At 34.0% G+C, this 18,814-nt stretch overlaps 2 protein-coding genes across 2 annotated transcripts; both read right to left on the bottom strand.

Moving 5' to 3' along the window:
• Positions 1–418: 418 nt before the first annotated feature.
• LOC131935749 (beta-hexosaminidase subunit alpha) lies at positions 419–7,123 on the bottom strand. Its single transcript, XM_059292391.1, has 13 exons — positions 6,721–7,123; positions 4,945–5,060; positions 4,330–4,442; positions 3,922–4,032; positions 3,465–3,566; positions 3,123–3,231; positions 2,756–2,960; positions 2,360–2,446; positions 2,176–2,248; positions 1,622–1,793; positions 1,387–1,477; positions 866–976; positions 419–613 (listed from the first exon to the last, which is right to left on the bottom strand). Exons 1-13 carry the CDS (start codon positions 6,999–7,001, stop codon positions 556–558), a joined length of 1,629 nt encoding a protein of 542 aa, XP_059148374.1. The 5' UTR covers positions 7,002–7,123; the 3' UTR covers positions 419–555.
• Positions 7,124–11,224: 4,101 nt separating this feature from the next.
• On the bottom strand, positions 11,225–17,669 carry LOC131935758 (mediator of RNA polymerase II transcription subunit 27-like). The gene is made up of 8 exons (XM_059292404.1): positions 17,277–17,669; positions 16,026–16,161; positions 15,745–15,875; positions 14,897–14,990; positions 12,705–12,812; positions 12,430–12,471; positions 12,214–12,291; positions 11,225–11,439 (listed from the first exon to the last, which is right to left on the bottom strand). Exons 1-8 carry the CDS (start codon positions 17,582–17,584, stop codon positions 11,305–11,307), a joined length of 1,032 nt encoding a protein of 343 aa, XP_059148387.1. The 5' UTR covers positions 17,585–17,669; the 3' UTR covers positions 11,225–11,304.
• Positions 17,670–18,814: the final 1,145 nt, after the last annotated feature.

Here is an 18,814-nt window from a genome sequence, read left to right as displayed (position 1 = left end):
TTCCAGTGCTCCATATATGTCCTTTTACAGGCAAACTTTACTCATACGTTTCATTAGCCTGTTATAATTTTAAGCTACTGCACCATGTGCAACTGCTTATCAGAACTCCTACAAAGAGCATAAATCACTATATGCGCCTTTCCACATGCTTACTCATCCATACCTCTATAAAGTGCCACTTTACATTTTTCCCACATACAGTGAGGCTTGCAGTAGCATGGATGTGATTTTCACTGGCCACCCATCCATGAATACCTTAAACTGTGGCTCAGTTTCACCCAGTGTAATCAACCAGTTGCCAAAAAGCCATAATAAATAGTTCCCAATATAAAAAGTGTGAGTGTAGTCCATTTAGTTGCCAGGGACAGGGTACATAATATGTTGACAGGCAGAGGCTTAATACAACTATAACTTTCATCATATTTAAGTATTTTTAATTTTCATGAATTATATAAATTACAAAAATTGTGATCAATCACTCCAGTAAAAAATAGTTTTAATAAAATGTAGCCCAGTACACTGGGTACACTGTAAGAAGCAAATCATAACTGCTCATCAATACTCCTCATCACAGTATCCAGGGCCAAGTAACTCTTCAGCTTGAAATCCTCTCCTGAAAATTAAACCTTAAATGACATTTCCACAAACTAAAATTCTACACTTGTTACATTTAGACTTGTTTAATTTACAATTATTACATTTAGACTTGTTTAATTTACAATTATTACATTTAGACTTGTTTAATTTACAATTATTACATTTAGACTTGTTAAATTTAAAATTATTTCATTTACACTGTTTACATTTAAACTTGTTACATTTAAATTGGTTACATTTAAATTTGAATCAGTCTTGCACCACATACCTGACCATTCGACACCTGTGCTCAGCAATTCTGTTCTCAACCGCTTTGAAATCCACATTTTCCCCAGCAGCAGGACTCCACAATCTTTCAGCCACAGCAGCAGCACGAGGCCTGGAATGTGAAAAATATTGGCCTTATTCTAACCTATTTCAAAAATACATACCATTTTGCAAATTTTAAAAATAAGTTGTAAAATGCTTTTTAAAAATGAGTTGCATATGTCCTCTAGTTGAAGTGGTGTTGGGGTTATGGAGCTCCATTTGGTAAACACACAAGCTTATATTTAGCTGCTCTATTCCGATAATAGGGTAAACATAAGTCACAGAGCCTTTTGTTGTTTATAATGAAAACCCAAAATAGAGAAGTTCAATAAATTATATAAGAAAAAATATTGAAGCACTTTGGAATTTTGAAGCATTTTGGAATAAAATTTGAGAACAAAGTTTTGGTACTATATTTTCAAGAGCACTAATAATAACATCAATAATATTTTGACCATATAGGCCTACTGGCTTGCTTACCATAGTCTTGACATAACATTTGTATCATCAACATATTCTCCCCACATTGTTGTCTCCCCTCCTAACACCAATGCCTTTTGTGCTGCTGTACCTGAGAAAACACAAAATAAATGGATAAAGTCCTTGAACAGAGATTGATGTTAGTATAAAATGCATTGAACATGTGGTGGAACGGTAACATTTATTGCTCTTAAAGAAAGTAAGATTTACTTGATAGAAAAGCTATAATATTTACCATTAAAATTTTGTGGATCACAGCTGTAATACTTCTGCCAGTCACTGCCGTAGCTAATGTAATTGAGATACCAGCAAGTTGACAATAGAGTTTTAAGACCCATGCCAGTAACTTTAGCCATTTCATCTTGCCAGCCATCTTTCCACACATTGACAATAGTGTCTTCAGCCACCTTAATCAAACAAATAAATTTTTACCAGAAGCTAAGCCATTTTCTATAACACATCAGGGATATGTTTAATGTAATCATTCACCTACATCAAACAAGTGAAGTCAAGCCATTTCCTAACACGCATCATTAAAGGTGATGGTGAGTGTACAAAACTACTCCAGTATTTCACTTAATTTTCAAATATAGACCAACATGTTTCCTTCAATGATGATTGATAGGTTTAATTTTTAGAATAATTCAACATCATGCAGCACTTTACTCAGAGAATATTTTTAGCAAGAGTGTGCTCCCCTACAGTCTTCACTTCTGCATACCAGGGATGCCAGGTTGAAAAAAAATTAAGATTGGTTGGATTACAATAAAAAAAATTAAGATAGATCACCTTTGCACCATTATCAACTACCTCCTGCCAAATCATGTAACCTTTGTTCAGTGATGAGATTATATCAAGAAGACTGAAATAAAAAAAAAAAAAAAGAGAATTACAATATATGTTACTTTACTATAAATATTAAAATATTTGAAAAAGCTTTAAACTCAATTTTTCAGTTGTTAAAAATAATTACTTTTGCATGTAGTATTCCTCCAATTTAGAATAATCTAGTCCAAAACCCATTTTTTGCATAAAACTTGTAATTGTTGGGTTACTCTTCCTGAAATAAATGGATGAAGTTTTAAAATTATAATTATAGACCATAGTCAAGCTGTATTGAATGAGAATATAAGTAAAAATATTTATTAAAAATTTGAAGCCATTAAAAATAAAATTTATTATTACGCATTGCATGACTGATACAACTGGGAAAGAAATAGTTAAAACGAGCAGTATTTAATAGTTTTTATTTAACATCTATATAAGTAGGTCTAATTATTTTAAGTATTATTAATTTACTGACATAAATTCTATTACAAATCAAGTTCTTAAAAAATATAATTGATACTGAGTAGTACCAACACTGTACCAGCATGAAAAATCAACTTCATCTCCTCCAAGAAAGATATAATGATCAGGAAAAACACTTGCTACTTCGGTGAATAACATTTTTAGAAAGGTGTATGATGTGTTGACTGCAGGATTAATTGGTCCATAGTTGCCATTGAACTCACCACCACTGTAGCACTCGGTCAGTAAACCAGACTGACCTTTTCCCCAGGACAGAGTGTGACCTAAACGAAATTACATTTTTTAACCAATAATCAAATTTAAAAAAAAATGTAATTTAAAACTAAGTTCTTAAAATAATTGATAAAATGTTACTTTTATAACAGCGAGTAAAGACTAGAAATTTAGATTATATGATTATAGATCAGAGAAACTTGTATGTGTACCTGGTGAATCAAACTCAACCATGACACGGATACCACGGTACTGGGCGTATTGAATAATCTCGCTGACATCAGCTGGAGTGTAAATATGTGTTCGTGGGTTGTAAGCTCCCTGTGGAACATACACATGATTTTATACTGTCGACTTGATTCCACAGCCTACACTAAAATTATTTTGCCATCTAAGGTTTCAGTTCTTTAAATGAATCACCAAAAAGTACATCATTTAAGTATTTTATTTATTAAGAGTAAGTGTATGTGTAATTAATCAAAGTCAGGAATGTGTAATTAAAGTCAGGTATATATTTATGATTAGATTTAACTACTTTTGTAAATAGTACTTACATATTGACTCAGGCTTGGAAACTCACTGCTGTAATAAGGGAAAGACTGATCATCCACAATATGCCAGTGAAATACATTAAATTTGTTCATTGCCATGGCATCCTGCAAACATACAAGTTCTAATACACATTGTGTAAAGAAATGGAAAATACTTAATATATAAATATAAACCATTCCTGTTTTTACCATGGTCATTACATAATAGAAAGCTGAGCTAGCTTTATCTATTTGGGTATAAAATATCAAACACATCTTGTAGAAGCATGAGCTAAAAGATAATCCCCAGTTAGACAAAAATTTCTCTAGGCTAGATTAATTATTCATCTGTCTTTAGATAGTCAGCAGCTAAGTTTTTACAGTATTAAATTAAACAGCCTCAAACAATGGCTTAAATTTTAATAATTGCATAACCAGGCTCTCTATTATTTCTAGCTGTTATATAATTGAAAAAACTTACAAGATTTTGCAAGATATATTCCTTTTTCAAGAAATGACGTGATGTATCTAATAATACACCTCTGTGTTTGAAGCGAGGAAAGTCCGTAATTTCAGTAACATTGACGACATACTGGATTAAAGCGTTAAATTAATGAAACTTTGGTAGGAAATATTTTATATTATTTAACTTGTTACAGTTGTAAAAAATGTCTTTTTGTAAATCAAGCAAGACAGAATTATTACCACAAAAAAGTTAAAAGAATTTTACTAGCAGTTAATAGTAGGCCTACATTTTCAAAAATGTAAGCTTAATATGGGAAAATTTCACACATTACAAATGGCAGCTTATTTAATTGCTCATGTAAACTTAGCAAGAATATGATTATATTTATGATGAAAGTAAAAGAAATATACTTAAAAAAAATACCTCTCCTGTATTTAGACGATAGACAAGTTGACTGAAGGTCTCAAGTCCTCTGATTGCACCCCATGTTTGATTTGAAGTAAGTACTGCTCCATTGGTTGTTATTGACAGTGTGTCTATACATCAAAATATAAATTTTAACTTCATAATACAAGTGGTTTCTACATTAGGGATTATCCAATTATAAGTTATTGACATGAAGAAATCAGAAAATTGCACAAATATGCTAGAAGGTTTTTAATTTGTAAATGTTGATTACTCACAATCTCTGTGAGATTGACTTCATATTAGTATACTAAAACATGTATTATTGTTACAATGGAGATTTTTGTTTGTTAAGACACAACAGACAACACTATGTGGGTGTAGTATGGGGCCAGACGAGATTGTTTTCACTGTTTTTATTAATGCAACAAGCCCCCCTATAGTTTGTTGAAGCCCAGGGTCTCATTCTGCTAGGAATCCAAAGGGGTGAATTGAAGTATAACAGATTTTTTTTTGCATCATAAAAACAAACTGAAACGTTCCAAGACTGTACAAAAATGGTAAAACTCCTTTACCAACCGAAATGTAAAGCTCAATTTATTTTAGAAAAGAATTTAAAAAATAACAGCTTACAAGATTCATCTGAATCAAAACTTGGTCCACCATGGCACCCAGTAATTGAGTTGACGACCAGTCTGTTAAGCAATGCATCTGTCTTTGTAGAGTCAGAGTTTTTAAAGTATAGAGGACTGTAAAAGTATATACAAAGTTACAATAATGAGATAAGTTGCTATCAAAATTATATGAAAATCATTAGTTTAGCTAAGTACATGGGTAAATAAAGCATATTAAACTAGATAGGAAAGAATGATTTATGACAACTTCCTTTTGACAAGCTATCATCTTATTGTACTTAGCTTTCTTGCCAAGCTTACCTGAGTTTAATGAAGACTAATGTTTGTGACTAGTAATACAGACCAAAACTGTATTTTTTTCATCATTTGTTTGTGTGAACATATTTTATAGCCCTAAAGTAAAGTTACCCTTCTGAATCTGGCAGGTGAAGCAGAGTTCACCTTGTTTCTGTCACATCAGCATATGAAGGGATACTGTGATTAACATTATGCACAACTCAGCATCTGCTTTTACTTTCCCTAATGTGTGTTAGTTACCCTTTAGAACTGGGTGGACTTAAGGACATAGCGCTACAGGATCTATAATAGTAAATGGGTGATGCTATGAAATGCTCTAGCGACAGCTCAAAATGTATACCAAATACGGCAAATAGTATTATGTCTCTTGGGTATTGGTGCTTAAGGTTTAATTATTTAAATTTTTTTTGAAAATTAATGGATATAGGCCTACATGTGCTGTTTAGCTGACTTAGAACAAGTTAGTAGACCAAATTTTAAAGAGCTATATACTATATTATATTGTATATATATATATATATATATATATATATGGGAACAGGGCATTTCCCCCCTGTCAATTACCCCCCCCCCCCCGGACATTTCCCCCCGACACTACCCCCCAGAGTAATTACCCCCTGTCAATTACCCCCACCCCCCCCCCGGACAGGGTTATGGTTAGGGTTAGGGCTAGGATTAGGGCTAGGGTTAGGTTTTTGGGGCTAGGGCTAGGGCTAGGGTTAGGGTTAGGGTTAAGATTAGGGTTAGGGCTAGGGTTGTGTCTAGCATTGGTTTTGGTTTTGTGTGAAGTTTTAGGCTAAGGTGAATGCTTAGGTTTTGGTGTTTTTCTTAAGGTTTGGATTAAAGTAGTATATAGGTATAGAATTCTAGTAAGAGTTAGGATTCTAACTTGAGAGGGGGGGGGGGGGTAATTCCCCGGGCGGGTAATTGACAGGGGGTAATTGCTCCGGGGGGGGGGGGGGTAAATACGGGGGGAAATGTCCGGGGGGTAATTTTCCAGGGGGGGGGGTAATGTCCTGTAGCCATATATATATATATATATATATATATATATATATATATATATATATATATATATATATATATACACGCCCTATAGTTATAGGCTACTAAAAGCTGCTAAAATATAGGCTTGTCTATATGTATGTGTGTGTATAATAATCTGAACGATTGATGAGATGACCCCTGTGACTAATGCCTGTGACTAGCCACTATCTATTTATGGCTATGGTGGATTAATAATAATTAGACCTATACATATTTAATAACTACAATATTGATTATGGTAGCTTTTCAAGTTACTATGTAGTAAGCATGTACTGTTAGTCACAATAAGTCGTCACAGTTAACTTAACTGTTAAGTCGTAAGGGTGAAGTTTGTTGAATAAGCTTGTGGTTGACAGATGGTTTGTTTGTCTTCTCTTACCTGAGACTCACTAAACTCTGTAGTTTGGTACCTCTTTTTTAGTGTACTTACTTAGATTTCCTTGTATTTCCAAATAAAATTTTGCTGTATCTTTTGTATGCGTCAACTAAAAGTTCACAGTTAACGCCAACATTGATGAACTGAAAGTTAAGAATATCTAAAGAAACTACGTTAGGTGTAGGCTTGTAAACCTGCGGCAAAGGCCATGGCTGGCCCTGAGTTTGTTGGGGGCCGCTTAATTCAGTTTTTTTTATTCCATTTGGATTCAGATAATGTGCTTCGGAGAAAATCAGAATGGCTGCTAAAAAGAATAGTCTGCGTAAATGAAACATGATGGCAAACAACGCGTAAAATAAACAATGTTATTTCATCTATGAAGACCAAACTTCTGCAACCTGAAGTGAAAAGTGAAAGTAAACTTCTTCACAAAGTCAGTCACATGATACAAAATGTCACGTGACCGGCTTGTAAACTAAGATAAAGAGATAGCAAGCAGTAGCCTCCTAGCACACATCTAGACCTACATATTTTTGAAGGTTAAAATTTGATTACAGTTAGGGTGGCTTTAATCTATGTAGGATTTATAATTTTTAAGAGCGTCAAAGTAAATAAATGTTAAAAACAGTAAAGGAGTAAGGGGGTCATCTATATGGTGCCCTGCTGGTTGTTAGGAATTATTCGTTGAGGCTGAAAAGGGGAGAATCTGATGTTATGTTTGGGAGACCCCTAAGCAGAGTTTCTTCCAGGCTACTCTTCGACGGGGAGTCGCCCCCCCCCCCCCTCCCCCGAACGAAATGGAATTTATATAGAAAATATATACTTTTAACAGCGTCCACCCCCCCCCCCCCCGGAGAAAAAAGTCTGGAAGAAAAACTGCCCCTAAGATAATAAGATTAGAGTAGGAGTGAGAATGGGATGCTCACTAGTGTCTTTCTTGCAAAATTTGTATTTATTTAATTGTCAGTAATCAAAGGAGTTTTCATTAACCCATCTACATTTTGCACCCAATCATGTTACATGTGGTTTCTCTTCTGGTGGCGTTCTGGCTAAACACAAAACTGGTGGGCATAGTGGGCATATAGAGGTCTAACTAATGGGTCGTCCATAAACGATGTAGTAACATTGGTAGACGGAGGAGAGGGTCCGTAATTTAGTGACGGTGTGTGATGATGGGGGGGGGGGGTGAGGTTTTCAGATGGTGTGACGTCACTCTTTTGCATTATAAAAAAGCAGTTTTAGCCGTTATTTCGCGTTTTAGAAAACTGTTTTAATAAATTGCAATAGGGATTTATTAAAATACACGTTGTTGACAGAGTTTAGACAAGATTTTGGAAAAATGTCGACGTTTTATGATAAATTCAACTGCAATTTTGAGGGGGGGGGGGGTGTAAGTTGAGGTGTGACGTCATTTTAGGGCGGGGGCTTTCTTTTTGTGACGATGTGTGACGGAGGTGGGGGGGGGGGGTGAAAATCGTCAAGAAAAGCGTGACGTCATTTATGGATGACCCCTAAGGATATAAGAAAACTGGGGGTTGGGGTGGTTGAGCATGGTAGGCCTATAAAGCATTGTTTTATACTTAGAGCACTTTATATATTTTTGCCCTATCCCGAGTTTCGCTTCACCTCATATATCAGTACATAGGCCTGTTTACAAATGTCTACATACTAGATGAGCTTATCTTGGCCGGCCAGGGTTTAAGGTCAAACTTTTTAATTAAGTCCACGTAGATCATGCTAGGTAAGCAGATTTGTTAATGAGCACTAAATATGATAAGATAAATAATCAGATGGACAATATCAAGGCCTTTGCACATAAACTTTGCCTATCAAAACTACAGGTACGGAAGATGAATGTTTTAAAATTATTAGTAAAGATATGTTGTGACAATATTTTTTCACTTTATTCCTGTGCATAGTCCTATCTAATAACTATCTATTGACTACACACCAGTAACGCTCTATTTTTCTTTACTAATTTTTCTATACACATTTAAAAGTGAAAATAGTACAAGATCTCGAAATTAGCAAACATGATAGATTATACGTTAGGGCATATTGGACTAATTTCAGTTATTGACCAAACAGGAAAAAGCATTATTGAACTTTATTTGTAATTTAAATGTATGCGTATGGGGGGGGGGGGGGGTGATAAAACACGTCAGAGCGATCCTTTCCCTCGTTGCCCCCACCCCTGTAAAAGATGTATGCTAAGTTCTACCATACCAATCCACCTTCTATTACCAAGCTTCGAACTTTAAGACTCGCATGCAGTGGCGGAACTAGAAAAAAAGGGCCACCCCGCAAAGAAATTTTTTGGGCCCCATATATATATATATATATATATATATATATATATATATATATATATATATATATATATATATATATATATATATATATATATATATATATATATATATATATATATATATATAGACGAAACTATGATACATAGAATACTCATTTCGGGCTTGTTCGAGTTTAAAAAAAAAAATTAAAAATGCATAGTTTTTATTAAAAAGTAAAAACAAGTTACACCACTTCATTTGTGTGACTGCTATTAGATCTAGTCTGTTTTTAATTTTTTTAAATTTTTTTTTTTGCCTCAGGCATATAATTTTCAGCGTCAGTTGTGTGTGTTCGCTTTAGTATTACAGTTTTCATCACCGGCTTTTGAGGACTGATACAGATTTACAATAGTAATATTTCTTTCTTACTTGTAGCCTACTTTCATTCATTTAAGATGGTTTACTTTTACATAGATCTAATACAAAACGTCTAAATATAAAAAAAATAATAAAAAAAAAAAACAACCTGAAAATGCAAATGTGTAATTAAATGATGATTCAAGGGATTTTTTTCCCCTCGGCGTGGTGGGTGAGGGGGGGTTTGAAAATCTCCTTTTTAATATGTTAGCAATTATGCCTCCGATGGATGAGACAGTCGAAATAATATGAAGCATGAAAGCTGTGTATGTGTAATGGTTTCTTGCCCTATGTTTATTTTTGTTTTTTTTTTATTTATATTATTAGTTTTAAATACATTTCTGTTTTATGCTTTGTCATTCTTTATTATGTATTTTTTAAAAAAATAATAATTAAGAGAAGTAATTGCTTTTTAATTTGTTTAATGCAAATCTATTAAAAGATGCTTAAGAGCACACATATTTGACTATTTAAAAAAAGGGAAATAAGTCATGGAAGTGGTTTGAACGTTTGCGTATCTTTCACGCGATGGATTTATTTTCAAAAGAATTTCGCCGACAACAGCATGTTTGATTGTAGGAGAAAGAGGACTCGAGATGGTGTCTATAGAATAAAGATAATCCAACCGCAGCTGCAGTATTCTTTTTACAAAACATCCATCAAGTCAAAAATGCAAGAAGATTATTCTTTTTTAACTGTAAAAAAATTGATTATGGTCTGCTGCGGGCCCCTAAACGTCCCGGGCCCCCCCGCAATGCGGGGTCTGGCGGCACTGTAGTTCCGCCCCTGCTCGCATGCTTCTGTGTCTATTACTTCCATGTTGTCATTGTAGCATGCATAAATGTGTGCCAGCCCTCGTATAACAAGGTAGTGAAAATAATACAACCATAGAGGCAAGTGTAGGCAGCATGCAGCTCTTTTAAAATTCTTATCTGTCTCCAAATTGAATTACAGATGTTCAGTTTTTTTAAAATAAAAAATGTAATTTACTTTTTTACTGATAGGGTTTAGTGCCAACATTTTGTTAAGTTTTTTGCTCCAGTTTAAATACATGATAAAAATAAGTGGCTTACAAGAAAACAGTTAAAATTTTCATATTTTGTATGTAGGCTAATTCATTTTGATGTTTCATTGGCTTAGATATTAAATAGTTTTATTCAGCATAATTATTAAGGCCTATTTGAAATTTTAAAAAAATGCAATTTCATATGTATACCCTTTTTTAAAGTAGATGTGTCAATTTCGGGTAATCTCTATAGTAATCAAGAATAATTGTTGATTGTTCTCAATATTTAAATATAGGCACGTAGCAGCTACCATTATCCAGCTTTCTTTTAGATATAGAAATAATACTAAAAACAAAAAGTAACCCCATTTACCAGCCAAGTCAATATAATGCACATGGGCTAAGGATCCTCAAGAGAAACACTAAGATAATAATCTGTAAACAAAATAGCTTTACAGCGGAAATTTCTGATTTGAGTAGTAAAGATTTAACATGTTAAGGAAAAATGCTTTAGTATTTACAGCAGATTTCTAATTCTGGTCTAGTTTAACACTGATACTTCCAATGTACTAATGTATATTTTGTACTTATCACTACATCAATGTAAGATACTGTAGTAGTACATTCAAACTCTTTTACATTACAAGAAATTTTTAGGTGAATTCAGTACATTGTAATAGATATAAGTTGTAGGCTTGTGATCTGAAACATTGATAAGATTTCAAATAAAGAACAAAGGCTGACAACTTTTTCAAAGTAACTTTATGTACAATGTATAGCTTATGACGACAATAATAAAAGGACAATTATTCACTAATTGCTTTCTCACAAAATATGTACATCCCAATGTAAACATACATCTTACATACATTCCACAGTGGAACTATGTATGTAATACATCCCATATTGGAAACTTGGAACTATTTACATCCTGCACAGATCATGAAATGCTTCTCTACTGCGATAGTCCCGCCATGTTGGTGGCATATTGTTCTGTAAATATTTGCCACACTTCACACATGGAGTTGAAAACAAAGTGCCAAACCCTTCCAGCCACAGCTGAAATAAATTTAACCAATTAACCAAGACTAAAATGTTAACAGATTTATTTTTAAGTGTGATCGGTTAATTATAAGCATATTCTTCAATAAAAAAAAATTCACCAAAATAATATATATGACAAGGATATATTATGCTAATACAATTATAAAAAGTAAAGTAAAGAATCCTCTTTAGACCTATTGATCCATTGAGCAGATGAAGTAGAGTTTATATATGTTTCTTGACCTTGGCATATAAAGGGAAGGTGTGGTCTGCACTTTGCCCAGTCGCCTTTACTTTCCGTAACATGAATTAGGTACCCATCAGTGCTAGGTGGACTCAGGGATGTTCTACTGAATTGGACCCGGATTCAAACTTGAGACTTTCGGGTTAGCAGCCTAGCGCTGTACCACTTAGGCCTTGCTGTCCCTAATACTATTACAGTTTATCTTAGATTTATGTCTTTTTAATATAATGGTCAAAAGAGAAATCATGCCAGTTGATCAAAGTCAAATTGATGTCAGTTGTAAAGACTAATTTAAACCTACAAGGGCATAACTAAGAAAGAATTTATTGAACACACAATTTCCACCCCCCAGTTAATTCTCAACTTAAGTTCAAGGGCTACAATCTACGGGACATCACTGACCATACAATCTTTTCCTATGCTGAGGTCATTGAAACAGATGAACTCTACTTCATCTCCAAATGGATCATCAAGTCTGCAAGTGTACTTAACTTCTATTTCTATAGTCAAAACAATTTACTAATGTAACAAAGCATTTATCTTACCACAAATGATTTTACAGCTATTTCTGGAATGGCTGGTGCATAGTAATGCAAAGATGCAGCAACTGCATGATGTGTTATCTGTAATTTATAAGAATCTCAGGGACTTAGATTTGGTTTTATGTAATGTGTAATTTATAAGAAACTATGTGATCTTAGATTTGATAATATTTAAGTTAACTAATTGGAGTCAAGTAATTATTCATCTGTTTTACCAACCTTTTGGAAAACTTGATAACGAGAATTGGACCAAATATCAACCTAAAATAAATTATTATTAAAAACAATTCGTAAAATTTCACAAAACAATTAACCATGTAAAAAAGAAGTAACATTAAATTATATATTCTAGAGGTAAAAATATGAAGTTATTCCCCTTGAATTTGTAAATCAAGGATTTTTAATAAAAACATTCATTTGAAATACCTCACAATCCAATATCTATTAAAATAATGTTACCGTTAGTATACACTAAATGTTAAACAAAAAATTACCTGGCCATCTTCAGTTTGAAAGGTTTCGTCAAACCCTTTCACTTTAACCCATTCAATTGTCAGACCACGCAATACAACAATTGCTCTTAGTGTTCGTCCCAATTCAATCTAAAGATAATAACCATATATATTTATTATATAATTTATAATAATAGAGGACTTGTATCAAATTTATCTTTTAACCCTTTCCCCGGCAACATATTTGGTACCCTGTCCCCGGCAACTGGGTGGATCACACCCAAAGACTTTCTTATAGTAAATTCTTTTCTTTCTTCATTGTGGGGTGGGTAACAATACTGACACAGTTAAGGTATTCAGGGCATTGTGGCCATGGGGAACACAAGACATGTTGTTGTCAATGGGAGAGCTGTAATATGATACTACAGGTTGATGGGATTCTCAAGCTAGAGTTAACCTGTGGGTGGACACATGTAGTGATTTATACTCTTTGCTGGAGCTCTGACTTGCAGTTACAGACAGAACTGTAGTTTAGAGTTACAATAGGTTAATGAAATGCAGGGGTAAGATTGCCTGTGGGAGGACATATATAGTGATTTGTACTCTTTTAGTGAGCTCTGGAATGTAGATAGAGACATTCGAGCCTTTTAGAGTAACTTGACATTAACCTCATTAGGAGTACGAATGAGGACAAAAAGGCAAAACAACTTTGTAATGCTGCTTGAAAGTTAATACTGGGCAATTAATTGATCAAACTGGGAGTGGGGTGGATGTTCTACAGGTTGTGACCCTGAGAGTAAGGTTTATAAATAGTCACAAACGTTATTGAGAACACAACAGAAACAAGTCTTGAACGCTTTTGTCTAAACTCAAGTGTTAATGATAAAGGAAGAAGATGAAGAATGGCAGCCATCAGTATCAGAGGTAGAAGATGAAGAATGGCAGCCATAATTACTTGAAGACAATGCTGGTTCAGTTTCAAGCAGCTCTGATGACGAGGTCTACCCAATATACTGCATTTCAACTATCAATAATGTGTCAACAAGTTGGCATTCATAATGAAATGAAACGGCTGGTGCAAAATGAAGAAAAAGAAATATTTTCAGGAAAGACAAAGTAACAGTACACTAGACCACTGCCTGAAGTGCTAATTCCAGGAAATTTATAAACAGCCTGACACATATTTCTTCTGTACATGAATACAAAAAATAATACAACCAATATTTGACTGCATTAGCAGGGATGGAGAGAAAGCAAGAGGAGACACTGGCACTCTGCAGAATAACAATTTAGTTGTATGTCAATTCAGTTCTGCTTATGGAAGTTTTTGAAGGCAGAATTTTCTATGAAGAAATTCAGCAACCTTCTGGGTCATATTCACTTCACAGCAATAACACTAACAGTCCATCAGGCTCATGGTATATTTGCTTCCATTATGGTAGATATTCCATTCAAGTTTAGAAAGGTGTTATGTTTCTGGAGAGATCATTACTAATTAGCAAGTGGTTGATTTTAGAGGTGGGAGTAGATTTATCTAATACATACCAAGCAATTCCGATAAGTATGGAATTAAAATATTTTGGGCCTGTGACTCATGTAACACCACTAAAAGGGTGCCCATATTTTGTCAAAGAAAACTAAAGTTCCCTGCCAGCAAGAGGAAATGTCCAGTTATTTTAATTGTATCTAACAACTGTGCTCTCTGAGGTGCAAGTGATTAAAATATGTTAATGTTCTATTATTTTATTACTAAAGTTGATTACTTCAATCCGGTTTGATATTTTTGTTACTCAAATACCTTCGGATTGTTAATTTATAGTTAAACTTTGAAAATGTAACACAATGACTTAACCCACAATGAGTAAAAACAAATTGTTAGAAGCCAGTTTATAAGTTATAAATATTTTTTCCATTCAAAATTGTGTACGGGTGTGTAGCACCCAGTTGCCAGGGACCTTATAAAAAAATTTCAAACCCTCATAAAAAAATTTTTTACGCATATTTTTAAAATTTACAACCTCCAATGTGTTCATCCCAACCACCTTATAGATGGGAATGAGGCCCAGAAAAATTTATAAAACGAGACTCGAGATATGAGCAAAAATATAGCGACTTCGGGTCGATTACACCCAGTCGCCGGGGAAAGGGTTAAAATTGAAACTTTGTAAATTAAATGTAAATCATGATATTTCAATAAAAAAAATAGGCAATAACATAAATTTTAGAACAGCTACCTGCATGACACCACAGCTTCCAAGAGGTCGTGTCAGAGTAAAATTTGAGTTTGGGTATTCTTTATTTAATGCCATCACAAGATGCTCTACAGTTCTAATAAGAAAAAACACAAAGATCTGTCAGAAAATGGTATCAATTAGATCCACACAAATATTTATATTTGAAGTTCATAAAGTTGGATTTTTTTAAAAAACACATGAGGATGTAATGTATATGATTAAAATGTGGAAAGCTTACTAGTACTAAAATAAAATTCCTGTTTATAAGATTTAAAAGGTAAATATCCATAAATTGTTCCAGCAGTTTATTTATCAATAATTCAATTGATGAATTTTGAAGCTTAATTATAATACAATGGTTGTAAATTTATATAATAATAAAATATAAATAATCCCTTAACCCTTATTGGGGTGGTTGGGGCACCACAGAGTGGCATGTCTAGGGCTAAGTGTGGCATGGCAGTGGCCACCTCTCTCCATGTCTGACCACAGCTAGAAGCCTCCTTTTAAGTGGCTCGCCTTGCTCATGAACACATGGCCATTGAAGCTCATCAATGAACTATTGTGCCTGGGGCTGGTGACTTTTACTGGAAAGCCATAAAATCAAACAACTGATGCTAACAGTTAGCATCAGTTGTTTGATTTTTGGAGTTTTCTCCCCTAGATGTCCCCAGCTATTGAGCCTCATCTGCCCGGGGTTCAAACTCTGGACTTTTTGTTTTAGCAACTATTAGCTTTAGCAACCCAACCATACCGACTCCTTGTAAAGTTATAATTAGTCTAAATAGAAATTAAAAGCCATTCAACTGTCAAACAAATGAAACTTAAATAAAATGAATAAAACTTACTGTGGTGATGCAAGACATGCAGCAAGCATGTTGGGTTTAGGTTTTTTTGCTCCGGTATATTTTGGAGACTGTGTACGCTTCAGGGTGTTCTGTGCCATTATTGTGACTGCTTGCTGTGCAAGCTCATGCATCTTTAGACAAAATAAAAGTTATAACTACATCACATTACATGCTAACAATTTTATATGTAAATTTTAAGCAGTCGTAAATGGAATCAAAAGGAAAATAAAAATAATAACATTCAACAATTACTCTAACAGTGAATAGTTGTGACAAATTACCTTATTGGTCCATTTGTAAGACTGCAACAGCTGAGAATGTGTGACTGTATTTTTATCAACTGGATCAAGACTTAGGTTGTCTATATTGGAAAACATTTGAACAGGACCAATATTTGCCCCCGTCTTTTCCAAATCACTTGACAAGAGAAAATAAATATTTAATATTATTTAGGCCCAATAAGCCATTTATTAGTATTAGGCCTACTTGTTTGATTTTGAGTAATGGGTACCTTAAAGAATTTATAAACCATGCACAAATTTGTGTTGAACTTGCAAGGGCATTTTTTTTCATTTTAAATTTATTGATAATAGTAAATTAATAGGGGCCTAATGTTTCTGAATTTCTGATTCTCATTTGACTGGGAATAGACTTAAAATTAAATATAGCCTAGGCCTCCTAATCAAGTAATTATTAGCTTGGACTAAATAAATATAATTAATATAATAATACTAGGGGCCTAACAAAATAATGATTGGAAAAAAGGTAGCATTGTAAATGTGTATTATTACATTACGGTAAGTAATGAAATAATATTTGTTATCATTTTAATTAAAATCAAATTAATCATTAATCGTGTAGGCCTAATTATTGTAATTAGGGGGGTAAAACCTTAGTTTAGCGTCGGAAATTATCGGGTAATGTTTGTTGAGTTTCGGTAACAAGAGTTACGGTAAACCATGGTTTATTTGACCATTGAAATATAAATAAATTGAAAGTCGATTGTTGTAAATTAATGTTTTAATTTTTTAAAGTTTAATCGACAAAAAGAAACAAGAATAAATATAATAGTAGATTTAAATTAGTACATCTAAAAATAAAAAAAAAACATATTAATATAAATATAAATAATGAAGTCAAATGTAATAATTTTATGTTTTTGGCTTGCAGCCGATTTGCGACCATTAATTAATTAGATCTAGCTAGATATCTAGCTGCTAGGCCAAGTTAAAAAAAATCTAGATTATGAAAATAGTAAAAAGGATTACAAAATGTAAAAATGATTACAAAAATAAATCTATCCAAATTTTAAACATTCTGTATAAAAATAAAAGATGACGCCAAATAAAGTATGGTTTACAGTACTTCCGGTGAATTCCGGAAGTGTGTGACAGACTTTGGCATTGTTTTACTGTTTTTTACTGCTATACAATTCCGGAATAATAACCGACGCTAAACTAAGGTTTTACCATTAGGGGCCTAATACTAATTAATTATTAATGATGATTAGGCCTAGGCCTAATGTTTCTAACCTGAAATCATGGCTAATAGTCTCTAAGGATTTTTTTAGCGTTTTTAATATGGCTCTGTGTTTTTCATGTTGTTCCTCAGTTTTCTCAATATTTGTTATAGCAGCTTCTTTTTGATTGGATGATGAGCTTTTTTCTTTAGAAACGTCTTTATTACCCGTTCCATCTTCATCTTTTTCAGGGTTGTCTTCCACATACTCACTGATGCCATCGGACAAATCTTTAAACACTTGACCTACATCGTGCCTTAACTTTTGAATTAAATGAAGCGATTGTAAAATCAGTGCAGCTTGGGTCTGGTCTTGACTCATTGTTCTCTTATTTATATTTACTAGACTATTTCAGTAAGACATTCAGCCTTTTTAGTAGAGAATTATTTATCTAAATATGTTTGAATGCTGGATCTACCAACGTGAGACAGTTCGTAGCAGTTTGTTTTATTTCAGGATTCTCTAAATAACAAAATACAACGTAATCATTCAAACAAAATCTTAATTGTCTTTCACAGTAGTTCTCAGATATTGATAAATTATTAAACAGTTGATGGAAATGTGTAGTTGCAGCTGCAGTCCTTTGCTCCCCAGGGGCCACAATGGAATGATGATTAAACAGTTAAAACAATTGCTAATCATCTCGCAAATTGATGACTGATTTATTTCATGGCACTTACACTAACTTACACTTTCAGTGACAAAATCTTTTGTTAATGGAATCAAAACTTACGTCTTTTTAAAAAAATAAATTATATTAGGAACTAGTTAGGCTACTAGGAGGAGGAGGCAGTAGCGTAGCGAGGGGGGGGGGACATATGTCCCCGGGCGCCGACCTTAGGGGGCGCCAAAATGGGTTGGAAAAATAAATTGATAGGTTGAGGGGGGTCCAAATCGAAAGTTTGAGGGGGGCTGCAGATGGAAATCTCAAGGGGGTGCAAATCAAAATCTTGAGGGGGGGGGGGGTGGGTGCAAATCGAAAAGTTTGTCCCCGGGCGCCGGGAAGGGTCGCTACGCCTCTGGGAGGAGGAGAGGCAGAACAAGAAGACCTGGAGATGTGACCTGGAAGAAGACACCAAGACGATTGGATACACCTGGGGACAATTGGAGAGACTAGCCCAGGACAGAGACACCTGGAAAGCTCTTGTCAGCGGCCTATGTTCCAGGAGGGACGACAGGCAAACCTAACCTAACCTTGGCTACTAGTACTACTAGTAATTTGTTCGAAGATTTGTTTATTTAAATTAGAAATGCCCTGCAAACGTGGTAATCATTGTAGTCAATGTCAATAGGTTAATAATAGCGCAGTTCTTAAACAACCGCACATATAGGCCGATAAACTTTTCATTTCTTTTTACTTTCTTGTCTACGAAGTACAGAGGAAGTATTGTAATCGTGCTAAAAATCGACATCGAGATTTTGCGACGTTTTACTAGAATAGGAAAAACTTAGTATGTTCGTCTGTTTGTCTTTCTATCTAACTGCCTACCTGTCTGTACAGGATAACGTGGGTACCGTTTGAGTTTGGCTGGCAAAATTTTATATAAGTAT

This window comes from Physella acuta, unplaced genomic scaffold (genome assembly GCF_028476545.2).
Source record: "Physella acuta isolate Inbredline_101_S28 unplaced genomic scaffold, ASM2847654v3 ptg000156l, whole genome shotgun sequence".
NCBI classification, from domain to species: Eukaryota; Metazoa; Mollusca; class Gastropoda; family Physidae; genus Physella; species Physella acuta.
Note: the sequence above shows the minus strand (reverse complement) of the source record. Positions and strands in the feature narration are given on the sequence as shown.

What these genes read in the sequence shown, in the direction of transcription:
- LOC131935758 (XM_059292404.1), bottom strand. Translation starts at nt 17,584, where the DNA reads ATGAGTCAAGACCAGACCCAAGCTGCACTGATTTTACAATCGCTTCAT. An exon ending in CTTACAAATGGACCAATAAG is followed by an intron (nt 15,876 to 16,025) that starts GTAATTTGTCAC and finishes TTTTGTCTAAAG; the next exon opens with ATGCATGAGCTTGCACAGCA. An exon ending in GCATGTCTTGCATCACCACA is followed by an intron (nt 14,991 to 15,744) that starts GTAAGTTTTATT and finishes TTTTCTTATTAG; the next exon opens with AACTGTAGAGCATCTTGTGA.
- LOC131935749 (XM_059292391.1), bottom strand. Translation starts at nt 7,001, where the DNA reads ATGTTTCATTTACGCAGACTATTCTTTTTAGCAGCCATTCTGATTTTC. An exon ending in GAGGAATACTACATGCAAAA is followed by an intron (nt 2,249 to 2,359) that starts GTAATTATTTTT and finishes TTTTTATTTCAG; the next exon opens with TCTTCTTGATATAATCTCAT. An exon ending in TAGTTGATAATGGTGCAAAG is followed by an intron (nt 1,794 to 2,175) that starts GTGATCTATCTT and finishes TGTTTGATTAAG; the next exon opens with GTGGCTGAAGACACTATTGT.